The sequence below is a fragment of the Aythya fuligula genome, chromosome 1 (genome assembly GCF_009819795.1).
Source record: "Aythya fuligula isolate bAytFul2 chromosome 1, bAytFul2.pri, whole genome shotgun sequence".
Taxonomy (NCBI): Eukaryota; Metazoa; Chordata; class Aves; order Anseriformes; family Anatidae; genus Aythya; species Aythya fuligula.
Genome location: NC_045559.1, coordinates 188781803 through 188809318, shown reverse-complemented (window position 1 = coordinate 188809318; position 27516 = coordinate 188781803). Strand labels below are relative to the sequence as shown.

General features: G+C 35.5%; 1 protein-coding gene across 1 annotated transcript in view; it reads left to right on the top strand.

Annotated features, from left to right (window-relative positions):
- PARP4 (poly(ADP-ribose) polymerase family member 4) overlaps positions 1 to 27505 on the top strand; it is a 47764-nt gene extending 20259 nt beyond the window's left edge. Inside the window, exons 14-35 of the mRNA XM_032195875.1 lie at positions 421 to 583; positions 1113 to 1237; positions 2952 to 3083; positions 3324 to 3410; positions 3918 to 4082; positions 4963 to 5009; positions 6663 to 6744; positions 7184 to 7321; positions 9006 to 9201; positions 9438 to 9508; positions 10972 to 11159; positions 13717 to 13816; positions 14956 to 15126; positions 15543 to 15623; positions 17436 to 17516; positions 18280 to 18375; positions 19368 to 19508; positions 21278 to 21952; positions 22503 to 22604; positions 24512 to 24614; positions 25520 to 25652; positions 26932 to 27505. Coding sequence (XP_032051766.1) covers positions 421 to 583; positions 1113 to 1237; positions 2952 to 3083; positions 3324 to 3410; positions 3918 to 4082; positions 4963 to 5009; positions 6663 to 6744; positions 7184 to 7321; positions 9006 to 9201; positions 9438 to 9508; positions 10972 to 11159; positions 13717 to 13816; positions 14956 to 15126; positions 15543 to 15623; positions 17436 to 17516; positions 18280 to 18375; positions 19368 to 19508; positions 21278 to 21952; positions 22503 to 22604; positions 24512 to 24614; positions 25520 to 25652; positions 26932 to 27082 — 3228 coding nt within the window. The 3' untranslated portion in view covers positions 27083 to 27505. The remainder of the gene's footprint in view (positions 1 to 420; positions 584 to 1112; positions 1238 to 2951; positions 3084 to 3323; positions 3411 to 3917; positions 4083 to 4962; positions 5010 to 6662; positions 6745 to 7183; positions 7322 to 9005; positions 9202 to 9437; positions 9509 to 10971; positions 11160 to 13716; positions 13817 to 14955; positions 15127 to 15542; positions 15624 to 17435; positions 17517 to 18279; positions 18376 to 19367; positions 19509 to 21277; positions 21953 to 22502; positions 22605 to 24511; positions 24615 to 25519; positions 25653 to 26931) is intronic.
- The last annotated feature ends 11 nt before the right edge of the window (positions 27506 to 27516 follow it).

Below are 27516 nucleotides of genomic sequence, written 5' to 3'. Positions count from 1 at the left end.
GGAATAAGAAATCACCACCATGGAAGGTTCACTGTTTTATAATAGAATCCAACTGGTAAAATCCCGGTCCTTAAAGGTTGATACTCAAAGGTGATGATGAAAGCCTTACTGGTACACAAACAGATAAAGTCACTGGCTAGATATCCACCAATTTTTTTTATTTCTTTTTGTTCTTAGTTGTTCTGAAGAATGATTGTGCGTTACAGTGAGTAAGAAATATAAGGAATGTGGAGAAAGCAAACATAACAGATGTAAATGGTAGTAATAAGGAGAGATTAGGGGAGTAAAAAAAAAAAAGTCATATTTTTAGTATTTATCAAAAGTGATGTCATTTAGATTCATCTCTTAATAAATCTGCATTTTTAAAATATTATCAACAGCTTTTTTTTAATTGTGAAATACCTTTCTTTGCTCTTCCAGGATGATGAATTTGTTGTGTACAAAACCGCACAGGTTAAAATTAGATATGTTGTTAAGTTTTGTCTTCCTGAAGATCAAATAAAACCATTTCAGCCTGGAACTGGGGTGGAACTGGTGAAAGATAACAGTGAGACAGAGTCACAATGTCATGTACAGAATGAAAGTAAGAAATATTTTCTGTTTGTACTCTTGGCTTGCTTTCAAAGTTCCCTAAATATTTATCAGAATGCTTTTTAAAGTTCTTGTATGCAGCTAGCTTATTAAAAAATCATTTGAAGTTTATTTGTGGATGTTACCAAATTAGTTATGTGGCATCCATGTAGCATCTGTTTAACAGATTTCCTGTAAGCCTAATTACCAATGATAGTTGGAACTCCTCCTGTCACAGTGTGTTTCAAGAGAAGCACAAGAAGCACTTTTGCATAAATCATGAGATGGTCTTTTAATAATTCAAATGCAAGGTTTTAAACAAAGACCTTGTAAGACCTTGAAGACTTATCATGAGCTGGTGACAGTCAGCAGAAGCAGTGCAACACAAGTATTCATAACAAAAATGAAGATTACTTTTAATTTGTGTGTTCTGAGGTGCATAAATAAACTTGGGTCATTGATATAGGATTAGTTTCAAACCTGCTTCTCAAATGTGCATTTTAAAAAATAGCTTTCTAATATTTCGTAAACTCTTTGTTTAGGCTATGCGTTACCAAGTGCAAATATTTCAAATACAGTAAGAACTGGTCTTCAAGACAAACTGGGAAATCCTGTTCCTCTGGAAGGCTTTCATATTAAGGCAAAGATAATAGACTTTGTAGCACAGGTAAAGTATGATATTTATTGTTCCTTCCTATAAGTCAGTCCTGAAAAATTATTTCAGTTGTTAAGTAGTGTTTTAATCATTAAAAAATAAAATTAGAAAAAAAAATAAAAAGGCAATTCAATCTCTAAATGAAGGAAAATCTTGAAACTGCATGAAAAGTTCTTATTTGTAGGGGTGTGTAATCAAACAAGTGCCAAAAGCTCTTTGGTCAGTGAAAGGCTTGGCTTTATTTTTCAGTCTGTTTCTGTTGATGTGCAATCAAATCAGCACTGCAGAGAAACTTACTGCAGTAGCATATGCATTCTGTTTCCGTGTAAAGACCTTCTTTTTCAGCTGTTTGCCAGCTGAATTATAAACCAGTAAAAAATACCTAGGATGACTAAAAATTTCTGGAAATATATTTGTGTGTTTTGTTTTTAACTTTGGTTAGACAACCTAAATTAGCTATTACAAGTAAAATATCAGTCAGTACAAAAGAACTTGCTGTTCTAGCTTGAAAATTAGCTATTAAAGGTTAGCGAAAATTAGCTAATAAAAGTTAGCCAAGCAAGCTAAATTTTTTGTTTGGTTGTTTTGTATATATGCCCTAAGAACGCATCCTGTCAAGACGCAGGCTTTTTTCTGTCCTGGGGCATAATTCCACAATCTCTTTCCCCCTGCAACTGAGTCCTGTCTGGGGCAGTCTTGATCATGCAAAAGCTGTGTTTCTACTGGATTCTGTCATATGTGTCTCTGTGCACAAACATCTGTATCCTGGGGTGTCCAGTGCTGAAGTAGTTTCATAAGAACAATTCATGTTTTTATTTGTTGCTGAAGTCCTAAAAAAGAAAGCAAAGCAAAAACAGGAGAGTAAAGAGATAGAAGAACTGTTGTCAGATGAGTCTGTGCTTAAACTGTTCTGACACTCACCACTGTTGTCTGATCAGTCTGATCCCTTTGAACAACTGTTCTTCTCATGAGGGATCATCATTATATTTTGGTTTGCTTTCCTATGGAATGAATTACTGCACAGTAGCATCTGTGCTACGACCCAGTCCACCAAAGCAGAAAGCAGTTTATAAAGCAGAGCTACAGAGCATAAACCAGAAATGATGTGATGGCAAGGGACAATAAGAACAGCAGCAAAGGCAAATGAGGAATTCTTGGGATTTTGTTAGGACGCAAGGGAAGTAAACAGAAGAGCAGATGTGAAAAGAAAGATGCAATCTGCTACCTCAGAGACAGAAATACTGTCAGTAGAAAATAGATGCTACACATACAGGCTTATACAAACATCCCTTTCAATATATCATAATATTAAATAAAACTTTTTTTTTTAGTTCTGTTTATTCTTCCTTCTTGTTTAGACATTACTGGCTTGAAACTATTACAGACATATTGCAATGGTGACAACTTTTGCAGGCAATAGCTTGACAGCTCTAGCTCTGCATCATGTAACCTTTGTAAAGTCACGGATTACTCTTCTTCTGGAAGAGATTTGATTAATAATTTAGAGAGTAAAAATTCCACGGCTCCTTGCATTTTTGTGAGATATTTATTTGCCAAGCACCAGTGAATGTTATACCTTCATTTCTAATGTACAAATAAATCATCAGGCTGTGGCATACATATTGAAATTTTGCCATGCAATGCAGTAATGCTGTTTCTCTTACAGTATTGATGTTTTAATCACATTTTAATGTTATGGAGCTATAAAAAAAGATGTTCATTTCAGGTAGTAATATTTCAGACCTACACCAATCAAAGCAGTAGTCCGATTGAAGCTAAATATGTTTTTCCCTTGGATGATAAAGCTGCTGTTTGTGGATTTGAAGCTTTTATCAATGGAAAACACATCATTGGAAAGGTAAGATGTTACTGTACACTGCCTTTGATGTAGGTCCTTCAATTTCAAGATTTGAAAGAACTTACTTAGTAATAAAGCATACAACACCAAAATTAATTTTGTTTTCTCTCAAGTTCTTTGTTATTACCACTTGACTGTCATGCGGTAATGTCATGTAAGAGAATACTGTGTTCTGTATATAGAGATGAAAGTGTTCTGTTTATAGAGATGAAAACACTTATTTTGGAAAATCTTTCATAGGTTAAAGAAAAGAAACAAGCACACAGAGAATATCGTAAAGCTATCAGTCAGGGCGATGGAGCTTATCTAATGGACCAAGATGCACCGGTATGTTGAATATCATGGTTTCATAACCTACTTGAAAATTTTGCATTTGTCAGATTACAGATAGGTTATCTGGGCATGTGTGAATATTCCCATCAGAATCTTTGCTCAATTATGTCTTTGTTGGGAAGCTGCTTTTTACTAGAACTTTCTTGGAGCATACATTTGATCCTTTTAGTAAACTGCTGTTGTTTCTTCAAGTATGTTCCACGGCTTATATAAAACAAATATTTCTTTTAGGAGCTTACATTTTTAAAGAAATCACAGCTTTTTTTTTAATAAAAGATTGATTTATTTAGTTATTACTGATCAGTCTTGCCTAGAAATCTTGAAAAGATATCAAAAGTTTAATACTTATGGTCTTAGCATCATTTTTCCTTATACACCTCAAAAACCAAGTAGTGTTTTCTGTGTTAGCATTTAAATTGATTGTGCTGTATCACCAATTAAATTATTGTTTTGGAAAACAAGGGCTTTAACAATGACATTAAATCTAGTCTCTTTTTTTAGGATATTTTTGTAATAAGTGTTGGGAATTTATCTCCAAACTCTACAGTTCTAATCAAAATCACCTATATCACCGAACTGAGTTGTCAGAATGGTTGTATCACTTTTCATATGCCTGCTTCTGTATCACCATGGCAACAGGACAAAGCACTGAATGAAAACACGCAGGTTTGTTAAAATACAATCTTAAAATAGCATCTTCTTTTGAAGCAAGGATTTTGTACCTAGGGGATTGCAGTTACACAAGAGAGTTCAGTAAGATCATGATTATCTTCCGTTTAATTTCTTCTCTTTTTATTAAAAGATAATTGTGTTTATCATTCTTGTCATAACAGGATTTTTAAAAAGCAATGTGAACACAAGCTTAGGAGTGCCATGATCAGTAGAAAGCCTGTAGTATCTCTGAGGATTTATTTACTCTTGCGGTACTTGAAAAGTTGACTTGAGTTGGAACACATTTAAACTAGATCTCGTATTTTGAGTTATCTGTTGTTTCTGTCCTTGCTGTTCCTCCTTTGGCTTGCAAGAAAATAGGCATTTTGTATATCCCTCATGAAACAGCAGCTGAGCATCTGCTGAACGCTGCTATTATCCTTCTCTGCCTCCTTTGAGCAGGTTTCCCATCTGTTTCTTTGGATGTCCCTGATGGCTCAGGAATTGTTCAGGTGGGAGGGGAGGTCATCTCTGTTTAAATGCTGGCAAAGAGCCAAAGGTGGTCCTTGTGGTCCTACTCCCTGTGAGATCATATAGCTGTGTCGTATGTCTGACCGTTCAACAGTCATGCCTTCTGCTTCAGATATATTATACTAAGTTCTGAAGTTCATTGTGTCTTTGGGAGAGCAGCATATGCAGGCTCATCTGAATTTTAGCTGCAGTGATGCTCAGATGACAAAGCCATATGAATGAATGAAGTAAACAGGGTTCCAGACAGTCCCATCTTAGTGACAGAATAAGAGAAAGGAGCTCCAGCTGGATAGAAGTGTCAGGGATTACATACAAATACTTCACAACTGGTGCAGTATAAGATTTTTTTCTTTTTCTTTTGTAGGATACAGTAAAGAAGGTTTGTGTTAGACAAATAAAACCAGTGAAGAAGTAAGTTGCTTTCATTAATACTGTAATTTGATTTATTATCAATATTTTTAAAACATTAAGTTAAAATATCTGCATTTAATGTTTTTCTACTTATATGGAATATTGCATTATCAAGAGACTAGTTTAATGTTTAATTCTAATCTGTCATCCTTAGATAGATATTATCATAAATACTTCCTTTTGTTTCAGAGACATTTCTGTTACTAAGGATTATACATAAATTCCCAATTTAATGAGCCTACCTGATCTTCATATATGCAGTATCATTGCACTTAACATTTTAGCCTTTCTTTGCACTTGTATTTTAAATTTAAAAATACAATTACCTGAAACGACAATGTGGCTGGTAAAGTAAGACTTCTTGGAAACAGAATATGATAACTTAATTCCCGATAATGTTTCTGCATGTGGCTGTTCTCAACTGGAATCGCAAGGCACGTAGGTAGCAGTAGCAGTAAATGTGTCAAAACTTATGTTATTCAGGGAATTGAATTTTCCGTATTAAAATCAAATGAGAAGTGTTTTTCTTGAGCATGTCCTCTGTTCTAGCTGCAAAGCTGGCACAAACAACATCTGTTGTAATTTTCTCAAACTGTATTTAATCCTGAAGTAGTGCTCCATACTGTTACCTTGCTTTTATTCAGTACAGTTACTGTTGATTGGTAGTAATATTGTACTGATAACTAAAGATTTGGCACTATTTCTGGCATACGCATATCAGAAATAAATTCACATGTTCATATAATACACATCCAGTTGTAGAAAATATACTTAAAAATATAATACAATTTAATTTTAAGGTGAAGGGACAATTCAACCAGAAAATGTGAATAAAAATTGGGAAATACTTAAGAATAGTTACTGTGTGAGGATGGAGGTCAGGTATTACTACCTCACTTTTCAACATCAGATCCTAGAGATAGCAACACAAAGATATCCGAGTTAGCTGCAAACATTTATATAATGCTTAATAATATAATAATTTTTTCTTCACTCTGGTTCTGCAGCTGCTCTGGGACTGTGCATACCTATTGCATATTTTATCCACAAGCATCTTAAAAGATAATGGAGATGTGACTGTAAATAGAAAATAATTGCTCATATACTGTGCAGAAGATACACAGTTTCATGGTGCATTCAATAATATTGAGGTTAGGACTCTGAGTAGTCAATGACAGTTTTTAAAAGGGGCTATTTACCAAAACGTAAGACTGAACAATAGAAGGCTACACATAAAGGAAATGTTTGCAGCCCTACACACCTACAGTCTGGGAGATGTTATCCTGCAATATAGTGACTACCAATAACCCAGGTTTGTGGTGAGTCAGCAACCTGGAATAAATAACTATTGTGATAGTGTGGCAAAAATGGCTAATTCAGTCCCAAGATACACAAACCAAGAAGCAGTGCAGAGAGCAGGTAATCTTATTTTATGAGACAAGATTGGCTGAAATTGGCAAAAAACAATCTGAATACCTTAAAAAAAACAGTGGGGACAGAGACAGAAACTTGTCTAAATAGTTTAGTATTCTCCACTTTCATCCAATGAGTTTAAAAGGTCAGGAAACATAGCTCATTCTCATGGAGATGTTGTTGCATGCAGATTAATCATCGTCTTCCCTGGACCACCATTCATTTGTTCTCTGTTTTTAGTGGATTCTCCTTGGATATGTCTATTGAGATGCCATATAGCATTGAACGCCTATATAGTTGGACACATAAGCTTAAAATAAAGGTAAACTAATTTCACTAAAATTGTGCGTCTGCCTTAGGAGCTCTGCTGTGTATTTGAAAATTAACTTTAATCCTAGGAAATGTGTGTTGTAGATCTGAGTGGCTTTGTGCAGTGTTCATTCTGAACACTGAGAGCTTCTCTGTTTTTCTCAGATGAAAATATCTGTTGTGCTTGAATCCTTTTTGTTTCATTTGTTTTCATATTTTAAAACACATTCAGGAAAGTGAATGATATTTTAAATAATATAATATGTACATAGCAACTGTACCTTTTAAATTTTATATAATCTTTCTAGAAAAGACTTTTGGTACTACCCCTATTAACTGTGCTGTCATCATTCCCTGTCCTCACGAATGACAATTTTATGTTGTACAAGTAAAAAATATTCACTGTACTGTTATTAAACAAATATTTAAATGCCTATTTTTTCCCCTTCCAGAAAACGGAGTGCAAGGCTGTAATTAAGACTGTGAAAAACAGCCGCTTGGACAGTAGTGGCTTTGGTCTAGATATATGGATTTCTGAAGCCTATCTACCCCGAATGTGGGTAGAGAAGCATCCCAACCAAAACAGTGAGGTATGGCGTAACTGTTACACTGTTCATGAGATAATACTGAATATGCTAAAACATAATAAACAGACACAGTTTGATTTGGGTGGGTAGCCCATGAAGAAAGAACAATTTCACACCACAGACAGTATTCTATTTAATCTCCTTATTAAGCTGAGTATTCTTCAAAAACTAGTTTTCAGTTCCATAGAATCTTGTTGATTTTTATTTTATCCTTTGCCTTGTAATAAACTGAAAGTTGAGGCACTGTTTCAATGCAGTGTCCAATCATATTTCTGTTAAAACACTTTTTTTCTAACTGTCGTGCTCCTGTTTGTATTTCATAGAAATGTGACTACACTGTTTGATGCAGATGTTGCACTTACAGAAATGGAAGTGAACAAATAAGTTGTGGCTGAGGCTGGAACTAAGTAGCTTCAGAGTCATGCAGTCTGTATTCTAACTAGAAAATAAATAACATTTTAAATCATTAAATTTGTAATAATATTACAATAATATTTGTAATAATATTTACAACTCTCACACAAATATTTATATAACCCAGCAGTGGGTTTTTAAGGCACATGGCCTTCTTAGAAGATTGTGTTCTGCTGTGGTTATTACTGTTGCAGTGATTATTTTCAAAGGCATCAGCTACAAACAGAATGTGACAAATAGCTGTGTCACAGAAGAGCTCATTATTACAACTGGAAAACATTAACAAAAGGTTGAATATGAAAGAAAAAAACAGTTTAACCTCTTTTTACCTTCATCCACTCCTTGCCTGAGAAATAAACACATTTAGAATTTAAGAGCATATCTTAAAATATGTGATTCCAGGTTATTAGAAACTGTTTCATCCTCCTCCATTTTTTGTGACCACAGCTGTTCTTTTCTGGTATAAAAGTGAAGTCTGTGGCACTTCTAGCTATTTTCAGATGCTTTTTGATTTTGAAAATGCTGCAGAGGTGAAATGTAAAGTCTTGGTATTAACAATCTCTCAATCCAATTCTGAAATTGAGTAAAAGGAGTAAAACGACAGATTAGATTGTTTTCTTTTTGACAATGATGTCTCCTATTTTTCTTCTTTTAGTAAGAATTGTTTAGTTTAAAAGGATTAGTTCAGGGACATTTGTTTCATGCCTTCAATAATACAGATATTCCCCTGAGGAAAGGAAAAAGAAAAACATTTCTGTTTGTGCTTCCAGACTACAAACCTTTCTGTGCTATTGGAAACATTTTCACTCCTTCCAGCATTTCATTGCTCCACTTTTGAAAGCCTTTGTGTTTTATAGCATCTCTGTTCTTAGCAAGGACAATATGCATTTCTTTGCTTTGCATATATGTATTTTTTAATTCTAGTCCTTCTAACAAACTGATGGTGGCAGTGATGATTATAAAAAATAATATCTGTGATTTTTTTTTAACTTTGAGAAGAGAGTCCAATGCTGTTTGCCGGAGAGTAAATCAGATAAAAACACTGAACATCATAATTCCTTTTTCAGTTATTCATGTGAGGCTTGAGGTATATGTAAAGGATAGAGAAGTTGCACTTCTCACTAAATGCGATTAAATTAAATATATTAACTCAAACTTTCAAATATGGCTGTATTTTGTTCTCATTCCATAATGAGAAAAATGAAGATGCTTGAGTACACTTCGAATGCAATAGCATTTGCTCACTGCACTGATTTTGTTTCTGTCTCTGTAGGCTTGCATGCTCGTATTCCAACCAGAGTTTGAAGCAGCGTTTGATGATGAGCAGCTGTCCAGTGAAATTATTATTTTATTAGATTGCTCAAATTCCATGGCAGGTGCAATGTTACGGGAAGCAAAGCAGATTGCCTTACACGCTTTGAAACAACTTCGTTTCAGACAAAATGTGAATGTAGTCAAATTCGGCACAAGTGAGTTTCTGTTTCCTCTTCAACTATGAGACCCCTTTTACCTTCTTGCCAAGACTTAATTTTATGTGCATCATTATTATCAGACCAGCTTAATACACTGAACTGCAACCTGGAACGTGTAGCAGTATGCTATATTTCTGCTCTGATACTCTAGTCATAAAACTTAAACTTGTGTTTCCGCTGTGTTGCCACATGCTAAATATTTTAATGTTCCTAACGGCAATCTTTGTTCACAGATTTCATAGAATTTTCCCCATTTTCAAAGGGCATCATAAAGGATCTGGCATCACTAACCGAGTTTATTACAGTAAGTAAATCAGTTTGGTTGTATTCTAAAGAATGTTGCTTTAAAAGGAATGCTTATCATTGCAGAAGTTATCCAACTTTTCATCCTGTTTTCTTTTTCTTTAAGCCAGCTTTTAATATTATTTTTTTATATAATTTAGACTATAATGTAGACCTATTTTCCCTAGTAACAAGCACAGCCACATCTGAATATTAATTCCTGTTTAGTTTAAGGTGATTGCTTAAGTTGTTATTTTGAAGCTAAGTAGATATAAGTGTAAGAACATTTTTTCAGTGTTTCCTCCTAAATTTGACTTTTGGAGTTCATGCCTCTCATTGCCTGCTCACAGCACAAGAGAGGAAATTATTTCCTTCACAAAATCACAGAATCACAGGATGGCTGAGGTTTGAAGGGACCTCTGGAGGTCACCTGGTCCTAACCCCTGCTCAAGCAGGGACACAGAGCAGGCTGCCCAGGACCATATCCAGGCAGTTTTTGAAGGTTTACAAGGAAGAGACTCCACAGCCTCTCTGGGCAACCTGTGCCAGGGCTCCCTCATCTGCACAGTAAAGAAGTGCTTTCAGATGTTTAGACTTCCTTCTGGAAATCTATAATTTGTAAGTGAAGCCAGCATTTAGGCCAAAGGAATTTCAGTGACAAGAAAAAATACTTTTGGATCATTATTTGCTGTTTCTCACCTCTTAGGTATCAGAGGCTATCCAACAAAATGATCAGTTGGTGGATTTAAAAGGGAAACTAAAGAGAATCATCAAATCATAGAATGGCTTGGGTTAGAAATGACCTTAAAGATCATCTAATTCCAACCCCCCCCGCAATAGGCAGGGATGCCACCTGCTGGATGAGGTTACCCAGGGTCCCATCCAACCTGTCCTTGAACATCTTCAAGGATGGGGCATCCACAAGTTCTCTAGGCAACTTGCCTCAGCACCCTCTGAGTAAAGAATCTAATCCAAATCTCCCCTCATTTAGTTTAAACACATTCCCCCTTGTCCTACCACTTTCTGTCCATGTACAAAGTCACTTGAAAAACAGCATAATACACAGAGGAACTCCTTGTCACACTTGCTATTGAGGGTAAACTGTAGTTAGTTCAGAAAGTGGGTTAAACAAATTAAAAGATGGCTCTTAGACGGAGTAATCTGGATGAAAATTGTTCAGGACATCCCCAAACCACTGATAACTAAAAGCTCTGAGAATATTGTAGGAGAAGAATTTATAATTTTTCTTACATATCTTGCCTATGCATTGTTTTGCCTAAGCCAGAGAGAATACAGCATGATATGAACCTTAAACTCCATCTCTAAGCATAACTATGGAAGAGCAGGAACAAAATAAAATTTAAGAATTAACCATTTATATTTGGGAACTAGAAGAACTGTATACTAAATAATAAATTTTACATTATATGTTATTTAAAAAGGTAAGTTAAGCTCAAACTAATATTGTAATACTTTACTCTTCAGTCAGCTACTGCAACATTGGGAAACACTGACCTGTGGAAGACCTTACGTTACTTAAGTTTGCTATTTCCTTCTCGAGGACAGCGAAACCTTCTTCTTATATCTGATGGACACATTCAGAATGAGAGTGTGACGTTCCAGATTGTGAAAGATAATGTCTACCATACAAGGTTATTTACATGTGGTGTTGGGTAAGTACAAAGTTAGCCAGCAATTTTATTTTAAGTGACAGATAATTAATTTGAAATGTGAGGTGAATAAGCTGAGAACTGTCAGATGATTGAGTGTACTGTCTTAAATGTATGTATGAGTTTAGATTAAATGCAGAAATGTTTATAAGGAATTTCAGTGATAAGGTACCTACAATAAACCTAATTCCATGTGCAGGTAGCCTTACCTATTAATATCTTTCTTCATTATAACAACTACTATCTAAGAATATAATTGGAAAATATGAGAGTTAACATTCTAAAACTTAGCATTTCATGTTTTTGTAAAGTCTCATTTTGATAGTGGAATCTCAATTTAACATTAATAGTTGTATAATTTCATGATTTAATTTTCATTTGTTTTGTAAGGTGATGACTTAAAGACAATGAATGTAATGAATGTAATGACTTAAAGACAATGAAAGCACTAGCTTCCCAAACCTGTGATACATTTCACTACTGGAATGTAACAGACTTCACAATAATGTGAAGACAAACCTCCTCAACCCAAAACCAGCCTCTGCCTTTCATTAGGCAAAACAGAGAGTAACTACTCCAGCACAGTCAATGTTTTTGCTGAACAGCCAAATTCATGCTTCCTCTTCTCAAATGATGGCAGGCAGGAAGGATGATTTCTCTGACTACCTACCCAGAGTGGGGGAGCAGGAGCAACTGCTGCCACTGTGACTCAGCACAGATCTGTCACAGCGATGGCAATAGTAGAGAGAATGAAGTTTGGAAACATCTGGTATAAACTCTGGTATATGGCTGGCTATAAGATGCCATCTATGTTAAAAAGAGTTCTTAGCAATCACAGGAACAAGCAAAACCTCACTGAAATTTGTTGTGATTTAGTTTAACTGTATAGTAACAACAAACTGGAAAGATGTGACTAAAAATAAAAATAACGGGTTACAGTTGCATGTTTCAGGTTGCCAGGCTTAGATGGGAAGGAGTCAGAGAGCGTTAGCTTCTTACTGTATCCTGGGGAGGCTGGCAAGGACACATCAAAATAAAGACCAGTGGTGAGAGTCATGTTCTTCTAGAATGTTTTCAATGATAACTTCATCAGGGCTCTATCAGCGTTTCCTGGTTGGGAGCTGCAGGCCTCCTCCCAGCACTGCACGAGCACACTGCTCAGGCAGTGTAATCTTTTGCATCAACACACAACAAAGAACAGATATGGTGTGTGCCCACTAACATGCTGAAATCCTTTCCAATGTATTTGCAGTCATTTTGTGTTCAGCATACTTTACATTAATATTACTGATATGACTGAACTTGTCCTGGGGACAGATTATTTTAGTGCTGACAGTCTGAGAGGGCATGGTTTTTAATGGTTCCTCTAGACCTATAACACTAATGGTTGACATTATTGTATAAGTCTACCTTCATGAGGCAGGATCTATTTAATATGTTCCATTGGTAAAGTAATAATTGGGAAAGAGGTGTAAAAGAGAAGCTCACTCTCTGGTTCATACTTTTGTGTAGACAGAGTGTTTTCTAGAAGGTTGAATTAACAGAGAATACTACATTAGTTTCATCTCTGATAATTCTCAGCAGGTAAGTGGGGAAAAAAAATCACACAATCATACATGTAGAATGGTTTAGGTTGGAAGGGATGATAAAGATGATCTATTTTCAATCATCCTGCCATGGGCAGAGACACCTTCCACTAGATCAGGTTGAAAGGTTGAACAAATACTTTTAAATAGTGCAAGATTTGTACTTGATAGAGTTGTATAAATAGCAAATCTGTAAAAGAAAAAAAAAAAAGCTTTTAAAAGGGCAGTAAACCTTTTTAAGTTCAATACGTTAAGTGTTCTTGATATAAAATACAATTGTACTGTTTAATTTTGCCTGGAAGGGATTTGGTGAGGATTCAGTAGGTTTCTCTAAGACAGTGGTGTGGTCCTGTTGAGGAGTGAATCTGCTATTGTCTGACAAAGATCCAAGAGAGAGCGTGCTGTTTCTCACCCACGAGAATTCTCATCTGCTTAATTGTTCTCCTGTAATCCTCTAGAAGCTCTCATTTGTCTGTATACCTATGATAGCTTCCTAGTCGTCGGACCATTAGCCTGCTGTTCTTTCAGGCTAATAAGTGTTATCATATTGGTTATGTCCATGTTGTCTAGAAAGTGACACTCCCTGTAACATGACTGTGCCCATACTACATAGCTCTGCTGAGACTGAGGTTAATTACTCAAGATTAGCATCATTTTGATCAGCCTTAGTGGTGTTGGGACATAAGTTAATTTCTCCGCAGAGCCCTGCAGTAGGACACGTAAAAGCTCATAAGCCATATAATTTGCTCAAATGTTATTGGGAAATCTGTAATACAGCATCATTTTCATTGGCTCAGTTGCTTCCTGTTGGTCTATACTCTGAGAAAGGGGTGAAATTTAAAAAATCAAATTCACAAGCCTTGCAGTACTAATTAAAACCAAGATATTTAGAAATGGTATCAGAGGTAGAAATGGTATCAGGTTACTTAATGATTTAATTCACTACTAACATGAAGAATTTTTTATGTTGTTAGTTCCGCAGCAAATCGACACATGCTGAGGTCTTTGTCCCAGTATGGTGCTGGAGCGTTTGAATATTTTGACCCAAAATCAAAGCATAACTGGGAGACAAAGGTACGCTTACAAATCCTTAATATACTCAACATGTGTGTCATTGTCTGACCTATCAATATCTGATAGTGATTGTCTTTTGTGTGCATGCCTTATTTTCAGCAGGAACATGAGTTAGAAGGGATAGAGAGCTGTGGAGCTTCCCCAGTTCTTTGATAAGGGAGGGAATTTATTGCTGCAGTTGCCCCACCTTCTCATTCAGATTGGTCACTTTTAATGTATAATATAAACCAAGGAAACCAAGACTTACTTTAGTTTTTCTATTCTTTTTGAGAGAGATCTGTATTTCTTGGTGATTGCAAATACACCAAATTAGAAAAAGTTTATGGTGTCAAACTACGTAAATAATTCTCTCTGAATGGAAAACCAGAGTTTTGCTTCTGTCCTGGATGTCACAGGCGATCTACAACATTGTCCTTGCTGTAATGTTGAGGCCTGTAGCAACTGCATTCTGTAACTTTGGTCTGTTGGTGCCTCTGGAAGTTTCAGGCAACATAGGACCCCATGTGCAGTGCTTCTGGGTTTCCCAGTAGTTATGTGCCTACAGCTCTATGCTGTGCCTTGAATCTGGTCCCTCCTGACACAGTGTTAGTAGAGAAGGGGCTCCAGCACAGTTAATAGCTGACATGTTTTTGTCTGGGGGAAAGAATGAAGATCTATCTTCTGGCTATTCTGGCTGTCATTTGAAGGATGGAAAATTATCCTAAGCAGACCATGGAGATCTGCAGAACTGTTCACACATCTCAGAGTTCACATGCAGGAGGTGCTGTGTCTAGCAGGCCATATTCCCTAGCCTGTTTGGCAACCCTGATGAATAGAAACTTTACTCTGAAATCTCAGCTTTCACTTAAAAGAAGTCTCATTATTCCCAAAGCTGGTACAGTAAGAGCTGAGTGATTATCCTTTGACTCAGTTGTACCAGTAAGTGGCAAAAATTTTAGAAGTATGTGGCTTTAGTTGTATCAGAAAGAAGGAAAAAAAGAAAGGAAATTAGGTCAATTCACATGGGAAGTATGGGTGTTGTGTTTTTTGTTTGTTTGTTTGTTTGTTTTTTATTATTATTATTTTTGTATTAAGAGATTGTATTTTCTCTTAAAAGCCTAGAAGGAAACAGAGCTAATTTGTTTTCTATCTTTACACAGATACAGCGCCAGGTGTCCAGAATATTTTCTCCAGGATGCAGTTCTGTTTCTATTAAATGGCAACAGTTTAATACAAATGAACCGGAGCCAATGCAGGCTCCTGCTCAAATACAGTCTTTATTTACCAATGAGAGGCTTCTTGTCTACGGATTTGTCCCTCACTGTACTCAGGTAAAGACTGGGATATACACTTACTACTGGATAGAAATTCACATGTAAAAAGATTGAAAAGGTCCTATTCTATTTTATTATATTAATTTTGTATTATATATCCTTTATGCAGTATATACTTAGCTTCATTTTCATTGCTAAATATAATTAAATTACTATTTAAATGATATCATTAGTCTTCCCAATAAGAAGTAGAGAGGAAAAGGTTACCTTATTTAATGTGCATGTCATTATACTTTAATAAATACAAGATTTCTTTATTTGCGAGTGTCCCCTTGTTGTAAGGGGAAGTGTTTTTAAACACGGACATGCAGAGAGTTACAGATTTGAGTTGCATTCAGAACATGGAACAGCATGTATGTGTGCAAGTAACACAGTACATGACAAAGAGAATAAAACTTTTTTCCCCCTTTTAGGCCACCTTAAAAGCAATAATAAATGACAAAGAACTACAAACTGTGGTGTCAACCACTGAATTACAGAAGACAACTGGAACGGTGAGTTTGGCCAACATTACGTGCACATATAGTGAGAGAAGCTGCTTTAAACAACAACATGCTGCTTTGGGCTCTTTTGAATGAATTAAAACCCCTGTTTTTGGTTCTTGCACTATTATTTTTGCTTCTGACGTTTCAACACACTTCCCATCTTCAGGTTTTTAAAGAGAAACTATTTTACATAGAAGTGCCACATTTCTCTGTACTTTCTAGCACGAAACTTGAACTTCTCAGAACTGGAAGTGCTGCTTCTTATTCCAGCAACTTCTTTGGGCTCTAGTTTTGTCCCTGCATTTGCTCTTCTTCTTCAGGTGACTTGTGTGAAGGAGCTGCTGCAGCATTCTTTTTCAAGTTGTATGTTGTTACTATGTGAGAATCTTGTCATCAGTCTTTCATTTTAGACACTTGTAAATATTAAAGTAGTACTAGCCTTTTAGCTGCTTCAGTAACCAAGTAACTTCAGAGTATTTATATATAGGAAAGCTCTGCACTGGTGTTGAAAAGGAAAACAAGCTGAAAAGAACCATTTATTAGATCTAAGAGGTGTCTACACTTGAAAAATCAACAGAATAGTCATTCTTCAGTAATAATTCTGATATGACTCTCACCCTTTCCCCACTAAGGAGCTGATTTGTTTTCAAATAGAAATGACTTTGTTCCTTATTTAGTGTAATCCACTTTGAAAGCTACTATTGTGGGTTGTAGTCTAAGGACAGTTGGTTTCCATGGATATGCCCTTCTACAGACAAACAAAGCTGGTGAGCAGAAGCAATGTAATTGCTTGCCATAAAGAATTAATGCTTTAAAAAAGAAATCCTATACTACAAATTCCAGATGTAGTTAAAAAAAATAGGGCTTTGAAAGGTGTAAACTGAAATGGTAAAATGATTTTTTAAAGGGCCAAAATTAGACACAAATTCTTAATTATTGATGCTTTAGATGAACTCTGAGAATTCTTACCCGTTTCTTTTGTCATTTCACCTTAACACAAAAAATAAATACTGGCTTATGAGGTGTTCCACTGTAGTGCCTTTCTCCAGCATCTACAGTCTTCTTCCAAAAATGACTTAGTGGGAATGTTTGAGCAATTGGAGCTGGAATACAGCAAAACTTTGCCACACAGAGAGAGTGTTCCCTCCCTCTGTTAGCTTTAGAATATTGAGCAGACTGAAAGTATTTTTCTTTCCCATGAAAGACTGGTTCCATTTTAAAAAGCAAATTCTAGTTAATAGATTTCAGTATTCCCTTTTTCTGCATATAAATCCCCAGGTCAGAAATGACTTGATTTTTATAGACCTAATGAATTGTTCAAAGTTAAACACTCTATATTCAATTTAATTTTCCCCCAAATTCTGTATTTGTATGCACAGGACTAATTTACCTAACTTCAGCTATCTAGATATTCTTACTTAAGAGTGAGGAAATTGTCTGGGCTCTATTTACAGTCACTATGGGGAAATGTGTTCCTCCAGAAGAGGGAAGCTTCCTACTTGTTTTAGTTAGCTTTTTCAAGATGGGATGGATTGCCTGGTGTTTTTTCTGTTCATCCATTTCTTTGCTTTTTCTCATCCTTTACCCCAGTGAGAATGTGTGCAACAAGAAAAAGACCTGGGTATCTTTTAGTTTGCTAAAGTTAAGTGAAATAAAAATGTACCTTATGTGCAGGTTATGATTGCTTTTTAAATGAAAGGTTAGTCTGACAATTAGAAAATTAGATTCTGTGTAAATATGGAAGCTAACTGCCTGGATCTCATAAATAAAAGGAATATTTTATTATTTTTTTTTTTTTCAACACCATTAATTTCTTTCTAGGTGCTACACAAACTCACAGCAAGAGCTTTCATTAGGGACTATGAAGATGGAATTCTTCACGAGAATGAAACAGAACATGAGGTTTGATAATCTAAAAGCAAAAGTATATACTTAAAATGACAAATAGCAAACATTTAAATGGAATAGAGGTTTTTTTTTTCCTTTGTTAAACATAACTTTAAGGTTGAAGTTCCAGTGTCATCTTAAGGTTAAGGTCACCATATTGGAATACATTTTCCTTTTAACTGCAGTTAAACATGTTTTAACTGTGTTCTTCCCCATTATGAGAATATTGGCATAACATGTACCTATTTTTCCTAATCTATAGATTGTCATTGCAGGCCATTGGTGGTTCTTCTTTCCCTGGCATATAACATTTTTGTCTCCAGAAGATCAAAACATAACTGGTTTTTGTATTTTGCATTCTTGGATTTTGTATAGAATAGGGTGGAAGATAATGGCTTCGGTTTTACAGATAGACAGATTTAATGATCTTTTAAAACAGATTTAAGTTTTAGCTACTTAAAAACTTATTACTTTGTCATCTTGGCTTACCTAGGGCTTCAAACTAATCCTAAAAAAGGTACAGCTTTCTCTTACACAAGAGGAAGTACAGAACTGAAAGAAGTGTGTAACTACATGTCTCTACCAAAGTTAAGTGAGGACGTAGAAAAAGTTAGAAGGAGCAGAGAGTCAGGCCACTATATTCTCATGAGACCTTCCTTTTACATGTCCCTATGTAGAGTGCATAAGTATGTTTATATATTCGGTTTTGGCATTTCTGCCTCTTTTACCTGATTATATTTTTTCTGCCTCTTTCATTTGTTAATACTTGCCAATATAGATGAAGAAACAAGTCTTGAAAAACAAGATTATTCATCTTAGCTTGGAGAACTCAATTATAACCCAGTTTACAAGCTTCGTTGCAGTTGAGAAGAGGGTATGTTTTCTACAAAATATCTTGTTCTCACTAGCTTTTCTGTGAAGACTCTAAATTCTGTAACCTTGCACACATCAAAACCAGTCTTCCTTTGCAATAAACAATGTTTATTAATTTAAAATAGAGCTAGAACTATGTTTTTTTGAAATGATTCTGGCTCCTTCTGCAATACAGCAAGTTATTTTTGTTTTCTATTTCATATATTGCTTGTCCTTACCTTACAATCAGACATCAAACAGTCAGTATTCTCCTGTTGTGATTTGCTACAAGGGTTTGTAATTTGTGCTAGTGCTGTGGAAGCCAAATGGGTCAAAGGAAAAGTCCAGATGAAAAATACTCTTTAAGTAATGGGTTTGGACTGGCAAAGGTCATTCCGGGACAGTCTGTATCAGGTGGTAATAAGAAGTAAATCAAAACTTGAAAAAACTATCTTCTAATACTGCGGTAAACTATGGAAAGTTTTGTTTGTTTCCAAAATTAGAACAGTGGTAGGAAAAGCAAAACTTTGCAGCAAATGGAAACAAATACATACAAATGACAAGTTTGAAGTTCGAAAGTCTGTAAAAAGAATTTTCGAATGGAAAATGGTATCGTGATAAGCAATATGGTATCACTTGGAGTAAGTAGTAGATGGTGCAAAAAGAATGGGAATTCATCTGACCATATATGTGTATGTACATTTCGTGATAAATTGGTCATGTTTGACTTTTTATTGTCACCTGAAATAAATAGATATTTCTAGAGCTTGATTCATCTCATCCTGAAGTTAAATATCTAACTGTGAAGTTATGTTTGCTGCTTATTGGTATACACTGAGGATTTTTAATGTACTGCATTATCCACTTTTTCTGTTTTCAACACATTCCATACTCACACAGAAAAAAATGCACTCTCTGTTATGACAGAATTTTCTGTTACAACATCTGTCACAACTAAGAATTAAAAATTGAAGAGAACTTTCAAGTTCATAACTGTGATAAATTTTGTTTTAGGATGCTAATGAAATTTGTCCTGCTGATGTTCCAAACATTCCGGAAATTATAGCACAAGAAGATGTAGATATTTTACCATACATGGACTGGGACCAAAAGCCAGTGGAATCTGAAATTTTATTTTCAGGAGGATTTTCCCAGGTAACTATATTTAATATATGTTTTTATGGCTAATATTTCTCATTTGTTATCCAGCTGTGCTGCTGTATTTTATGTGATAATACACAGCAATTGTTAATGAAATTAGGTCAATTTTTAATTTTTTTAAAAGTCATTAACTCCAGACAAGTACTGTGTAGAATTTTATTGTCCCAAAAATAAAGTACGTTTTAAAAAATAAAATGAGAAATTTTGAAAGAAGATATCGTATAGGACTCTTCTACTTTCCAGCAGAAACTAACCCTTCTTGAATTCAAGGCTTTATGTACACTAGTGTATTCTTATGAGAGAACTCTTTAATAGTTTTGTTGCACTGCTTGAACTACTCTTAAATGTCCACAGTTTAGATAGCACTAGGCTCATAGTTCCATCCTTGCTGATGCTGTCTTAAACAGGGATGCCAGCTGTCATATTGATCTTAGCTTGCTTAGCTGTGTTTTGCTGACTATATGCACTCTTACCTACACTACAATACCCCACATTCAGCTACAAAATACCTTGCCTATTACCCCTCTTGTAAGTCCTCAGCTGAAATTCATTTGCAGATCATTAGATCAAACTGTACTTCTTGCTTCACTTGACTGTAGTTCATCCATATGTCACAGACTGGTAGACAACTCTCAAAATAACAAGCAAGAAGTATGTCAAAATGGTTGCTTCTTGCTTTTGTTTCTGCTGCTGGTAGATTGTTGGATGGAGGCACTTTCACTCTAAGAAGTTGGGGGGGAGGGTCCTTCAAGGAAGATCAAGGTTTTGATCCAAACCTAAGTCTCCACTAGCAGAGGGATACAGCCAAAGCAAAGAGATTACTGGGAATGGGGGGCAAGCATAACTGTAAGAAGAGGAAATATTCCTGGCATGGAACAGGCCAGTCCCTGGGATGAGGGGGAGCAATGCAAGAATCATGAACTAGTGAAATATGATGTTTGCTAGTTATGGTACTTCTTGACTTTAGAAATTAGTTAGCACCTATAATTCTTTTAGCCCATGAAGTCGTAACAGGTTGAGGCTTTACATCTCGAAATTTTGTAGGGGAATCAAGTAAATCATTATTTGTCTATTAAATTATGTTGTAAGTGACCATGATGTGCATTTAAAACAACCGAGGAACATCATCTTAACCTGTAGTCTGTAATGTATTAAGAATGTGGACTATTTAAATTGTCCCAGTGTATGCGTGTACTATAACTTAGGTCAACTCATATAAAGCCTTTTTTTTTTTTTTCTGATCCTTTGGACCAAGAACTCCTAGGTAGCAGAACATCTAGAAGTCTACGTTGGTGTATGGTGGCAAGCCCACTAACTTGTATGCAGCAACTACTAGACCTCACCTAGTACATGTACCAGCATTGCTATGCATCATGTGAACATCCCAGCTTGAGTAAGCACAAGCAGGATGCACAGTTCAGTTTACATAGATCTATCTTCTGTGTATATAAAACAATATCAAGCAGTGGAACTTCCATGGCTCCAAATTATCACTTATCACTCAGATATTCATCGTTTTTATCTTAGTAACGTAAAACACTCTCCGCTCATACTTTAAGTTTTACTCTTAATTGGACCGGTGTAAGGTTCAATAGGGTAAGAAAATTTTAGTCTAACTGATGTATTACTTTCATTTTGAACATAAGAATGACAACATAATGATACTGTGCACAACATAAGAAGAAATAACAGATTGATTAAAAAGAGGAAAATATCTTAATATGTCTGGAATTATTTTGTTTCCTTGTCGTTTTACTAAACAGGCATGTTCCCCAGGAGTAACTGATGCTTGGTCAGATTATTTCTTCAGTGACAGAGGTGAAACTGAAAGCTTCCAATTTCAGTCTGAAGAACTTCCTGTTATTCAGGAGAGCACCTCACAAAAAGTGACAACACAGGGCTTTGGAATTTTTTCTGAAATTCAAAGTAACACTTGCAGTCTCAAATCAAATTTGAATTTTGATAATGGCATCACAAAGGAGGAATCTTCAGGAGCAACGTCATCTTCACCACATGAACCTCACGTGCTGGATTATTGCAACACTTTCTCATTTGGTTCAGAACCTAAGATAGGAGCATCTTATGTGGCTGAAAAAAAATCACTTCAGACCTCTGCACTTCCAAAACTTCCAGTTTTTTGTATGAGTGCTGGTGCACCTCCTCGTCCCTATTCTCTTGAAAAACTGGCAGAACGCATGGAACCTGCTTATTCTTCTTGTGTTTCTCAGATACAACCTTTGGGAATGTTTGGTTCACCTGCTCCTATAGGCAAAACATTTTCTGATAAAACAAATGTTGAAAAACAAGTTATTCCCAAATGTCCTGTTTTCCAATGTGACAGCAAACCAGCAATGACCCAGAGAAAGTATAGGAAAACAGGAGTAGCTCATTGTTGTGCTACAGCATCTGAAGAATTTACTGAGGGCACTAAGGTTTTGGTAAGTCTTCAACTGAGAGCCTTTTATATACAGGATGCTACAAATGTCATGTTGAAATCGAGGCAGCATTTATCTAATGGAAAAGTTGCCTTAAAAAGGAAAGCTGCCTTAAAAACATTTGTGTTCTAAGATGCATTCCTGTACAGCCCAAAAAGAATATGTTAAGGGTGGTAATGAAATTGCTTTCCAATTCAAGAAATCTGAACCCGAGATGCAGAAAGCATTCTTTTTGTTTGATTATTTTTTTCGTTGTTCTTGTTTAAAGTTATAAATTTACAGTCTGAATTCTGCTGCTTATTCCTTACTATTCTGAGAGAATAGTAAATTTCTAAATGGAGAAAAAAGGTCTCACTAACTCTGGAATTTCAAATGCTTTCCTAAGTAGGAGAGAATGAACCTAAAATCTTCCAATTTCAACCTGAAAAAGAAGTTTCTTTTAAGAGGAAGTTCCTTTTAAAACTTTTAATGAAATTACTTATTTCCATGATATAGTAGCTGAATGAATAATGGTGGTAGAATAAGATTTTTTTGTGAATATTATCCTCTTCAGGAACAATCAAAGAGCATTGCAGCAATAGAGAAAGAAAAGATTCGACGGAGACTTGAGCTGACTTCTATAAACTTGAAAGAAGTTTTTGAGCTCCAAAATCAGGTACAGTACCCATAGTCTATTTGTGCATTATTTAAAAAGAAGATACATGTAGAAAGAAAAAGTATTTTTACTTTACTCAAGTCCTGAGATAAGCATTTTATAAATGTACTTATTTTCTTTACTTTTTGAACTGATCATAAAAAGTATATAATGACCTCAGGGTCATGCTATGTTTTATTGCTCTCCTGGGCAACTCTTCGATGGGTGCCTAAGGAACAGTGTAAAATCAGGGCCAACAGGTAGTAATACACCTCCATTTTAGAGCCTCCACCAGTTTGCAGCTTGGAGACTTCCTGGGACATGTATAAAACCATATATGGGGAGACAGATTGAAGACATAGGTGCAAATAATGCACATTATGCAAGTAGTTGGGACTTAGAGGATTACACAGAGTACAGGAGGAACTTCTTCAGGATAGTCAGACCAGCTGAATGGCTGGTGAATTAAAGACAAGCTGAATTAAGCAATATCGTCCAAGAATTCCGCAAGTAGGAGTCAGAACAGGTAATGTTTTGCCTTGCTTAGGTATGATCCTTGTGGTTGATGTCCACTGCTTCACCTAACCCATCGCCAGCTGGTGAGCTTACCAATTGATGGGGTGAGGTGGTGTGGTGATCAACAATCAGATCGTAGGCCAATACAATCCAATACAACCAATATCTGTATGTAATAAACAGGAGGAGGTCTTCAGTAGTGCTACATGATCCAAATGAAGAAGCCACCGTGGTATTCCCTCAGTGGAGACTCCTGATGTTTATCAGCAGAGATCGGCCATTCAGCCTGGTGCTTTGTTGAATTCCCTTTGTCTGGGAGTATCCTGGGTACACTAGATCCAGCATGTCCATTTGCATGCAAAAGTAGGAAAGGGAAAGTAGGAAAGTATAGTTGATGTAAGTGTCAAGAAGAGATGCCTATTTTTCCTATATTTTTGACAGGTCACTTTTATCAAATTATTTTTAAACATTGAATCATTACCATATGCCACGCATGGGGATATAATGGGGAATAGATTTGTGATTGACTCTTATGGGAGTTAACTCTCAAGGAGAGCTTCAGGATTGCTTTTCTTTTTGAGCAGAATTGCCAATTGTCGAATTATAGAAAGAAAAAGTTTCCCACAGTTTTTTACACTAAGTTTAATGATCTAACAGAATCTTACTTTTTAGGTAATTTAGAAACATGTATTGTCTTCTAGCTTACCTTATATGAATCTGTAAATTGTTATGAATTTGTGTCTACAGTTATAGTTATCTATGACATAAACCCTCAAGGACAGATAGAAGTTTTGAAAGTATTTAACACTGATGAATAAGTAGTTGAAAATCCTGTTGAAAGCCTGTCTTCCATCTATCTGAGAGTAGCAAACTGATGGTTTTAATCAAAGTTCTCTAATTTTTGGCAGGGAAAGTCAGATAAAATAGGATTGGTCTTGTTAATACAGTATTTAACAACATAAATAGCAAACTAAATTTATAGAGACTTTGCATTCCCTTCAGAGGAGAGAGTTTTTTGTTTGTTTGTTTCTTTTGGGTAAGACAAATGCTTATTTCCTGAGCACCTTTAAAATAATTTTCCAAAAGATTTTTTTTTGAAATAAATTTGACTAGGTTAATGTTGTCATTGTGCAAGTCAGTTCAAAATTTCCTTGTTCTTATTGTTTGAGTTGTTTTTTTATATAACCTAACTACAACATTCCACATCAATTACAAACATTTGATGGTTTATCAAGGGGTTTGGAAGTTTAATATTTGCATCAACTAAATGGATCACATGGATTTCAGTTTGGTGTTTGTGTACACTTTTAAAATGGTTTTAAATAAATATCCTATGTTTAAGTTTGTTCCTGACAAATACATTTTCAGTGCCATGAATCTCTCACTTATCCATATCTTTGTTTATTCCATAGAATGGTTCTTGGAATCTCAGTCCGCAGTTGGGAAAAATCTTGAAATTTGATGTTGATTATTTAATTAATCAGTTCCTTATCAGAAAAGGCATTCAGTCACTTGGTAAATACTTTTTCTGTTATTAAAAAAGCAGTGCATTGTATTACATTTCCTATCTTTGTGTGCTATTACTCTGTATTTCTAGGAGAACTTGCAATAAGATACACTCAGAATTTAAGTGGATCTCTTAAATAAAAATTTTCAAAAGCATCTGATTTTAATAATACATTTTCTTCTCAACTTCTCTCACAATATAGTGTCCTGAATGCTAAGTACCTCTCCTGGAGAAATATGTGTGGAGGATGTGAAATAGCTGGAATAGCAATAGAGGTTCTTTTATCTCAGCTATTGTATCTGCTGTATTAATATCTACTTTTTTTTTTTTAATTTAAAAAAAAAAAGTGTGAGGGAGGAAAGTCTCTCCTAGGAGAGAGTCTGAGACCACTTCTGCTTTTCACATTTCAGATAACACAAATAATATTTCTACAATTCTTTTCCCCACATGCTGCCTGCAGCACATTCAGTATGCGTTCTGTCTATGCACACTTTGCTGTTTGATTCTGTCAGTTGGCGCTCACTGCTGGCAGCAGACCAGAAAACTTGGGGAAAAAAAGGCAATTCATTCTTTTTAAATTATTAGAAGATGCAATGCTTCATCAAAGGACAACACTCTTACATTTTTCCCATTCTTACACATTCCCATTCCCATGAATTAAAATCAAAGTTGATTAGAACCCAAGCAAAAGCAAACTGCAGAAATCCTAAAAAAGCATTAACAGACACAAGTTTGAAAGCCAGGAGCATGCTTGCCAGGTCACTAATGTGAATATTTTTCATAGTACTGGTTGTGTGGTGAAACAATTAAGTAGCATCAGAAGTTTAAAATTTTTAAATATAAAACTTTGTAGGAAGTACCTTTTCTGCTATCAAGAATTCATTTAAATGATTTCCCTTTTCTTCTTCCTTAGGCTCAAATGGAAAAGAAAAGCTACTGCAGTTGATTGCTACTCTTCTTGTGCTTCAGTTCATACGCTGCACAAAGGAACTGAATGGGATAGTTTTCAAATCGCTGATGAAACTGGATAATTTAACCACTTCAAGGTATGCTTTTAAAAAAAATCTTATAATTTAATATAGTAATGTAAACATTCTCAACATATGTGAGATTAATCTCATTATGGAGAGTAAATGGCTATGCTACAGGATGAGGCAGTAGAAAAGGGAATGGGAATTATTAATGATATTGGTGACACATGACTGCTTCTAAGAGGGTGGATGGAGGAGAGAGTATTTTGCAAAATATGATACAAAAAATGAGAAATCAGAGCCAACTCAAGTGTTGGGTAAGTTGTTCAAAAACTTGCCCAGCTGATTTTTAAATATCTTTAAGGATGGAGATTCTACCATCTCAACCTTTTCAGGACTTCAGCCTTTTTGGATTTTTCATGCATGTAACTTATTCCTCTTGGTCTACATCCTTTTTCAGCATTTTATTTATGGGTTGGTGTTCTTCACAAGCAAACACTATAAAATACAATACTTTTGAAATCGTTAAGGCACAAGATCACAGCACAACTTCCACTTTTTCCATTAGCCCTGGGAAATGCTGATACTGGCTCATTCTGACAAAGCCCCCTCACTTCTGGATGTCCTAGTGCTCTGTTATCTTTCAAAGACAGGGGTCCCTGCATCTGCAAATTCCCTTCTGTTGGGGGTGAAGAGAACGATTGTCAGCTGGGAAGTTTTTTGTTATACAGGAAAAGCAAAAGTTGTAAAAGATGCATGAAGGAGTAGGCCTTTGGTGAATCTGGATTGCCCAAGCCACAAACAGATTGTGGTGCCCAAACGGGAAGCTTGTACCGTTCGTGCTTTACAGGGAATATAGGACAGGATAAAGAAACAGCAAGGAAAGCCCTGCAGAGACTTCCTCCCTCTCTTGAAACCTCCTGACAGAGGGAAAAATGGTTGTATACTTTGGGCTAGTCTGGTGTGAAATGCAAACAAAATCATATTGACTGCTGGATGAAAGCAGTTTGGATAGGCCACAAAAGTGAAAGAATTCTGACTTGTGAATGTACAAAGAAGGAGACAAGTTTGCCATTATGAAATGCGCAGTAGTTCACCGTGGTGATAGGAACAGTGCAAATGAATGCAAGTAATGGTTATGGATCCACATATGCCCCATATGGATTATTCCAAAAAGATGGGGCAGAGGAGATGATGATGTAGATTCCTGTATCAGGTGATATTTTACATAGGCTGGGTCACTGTACTATAGACAATTTTCTCTTTCAAATGATCACAGAATAAATGATTTTCTTGCCTTTTTTTGGCGTGATTACAAGATTTTATTATAATAAAGCTTCATTTCTATACACAGTGGTGTTCACTGGACTTTTGAGTTGATCAAGAAAGCAATAGAGTGGGTAAGAAAAGTTGACAAGCAGTTTCCAGCTATTTACTATCGACTTGAACTTGGGAAAGACTGGGATTCTGCCACCAAGAAGATACTGGGTATCACCTTTAACTAACATCAATTTTCTTTCTACTTAAAATATTTAAACCTTTGTTTAAGATAATAGTGAAATAGCTTTTCTTGCGATTCTACCTAAAATGTTTAAATTGAGGACATTTGATTGTATATTATTCTTGAATAATTCTCACATGCAGACAAAATTAAAGGATCTTATGGTTAGTCAACTTTACATACGTAGTGTTTTACTTAGCTGTGACTATAAAAAAAAAACCTCCATATTTCATAATTGAGATTATTTTTCCAGTATATTGCATATTCTTACTACTTTTACATCTTTCATATTTCTCTTTCTTCTATTTTATTCTTCCGTGGCACTGCAAGTGAAGTGCAATACAGTAATTCAGTTAAATACTGCAGAATGTTTTGACAGATACAAAAATATGATTAGTAAAGATCTAATAAACATCTTTACAACATATCAGTGTTGGT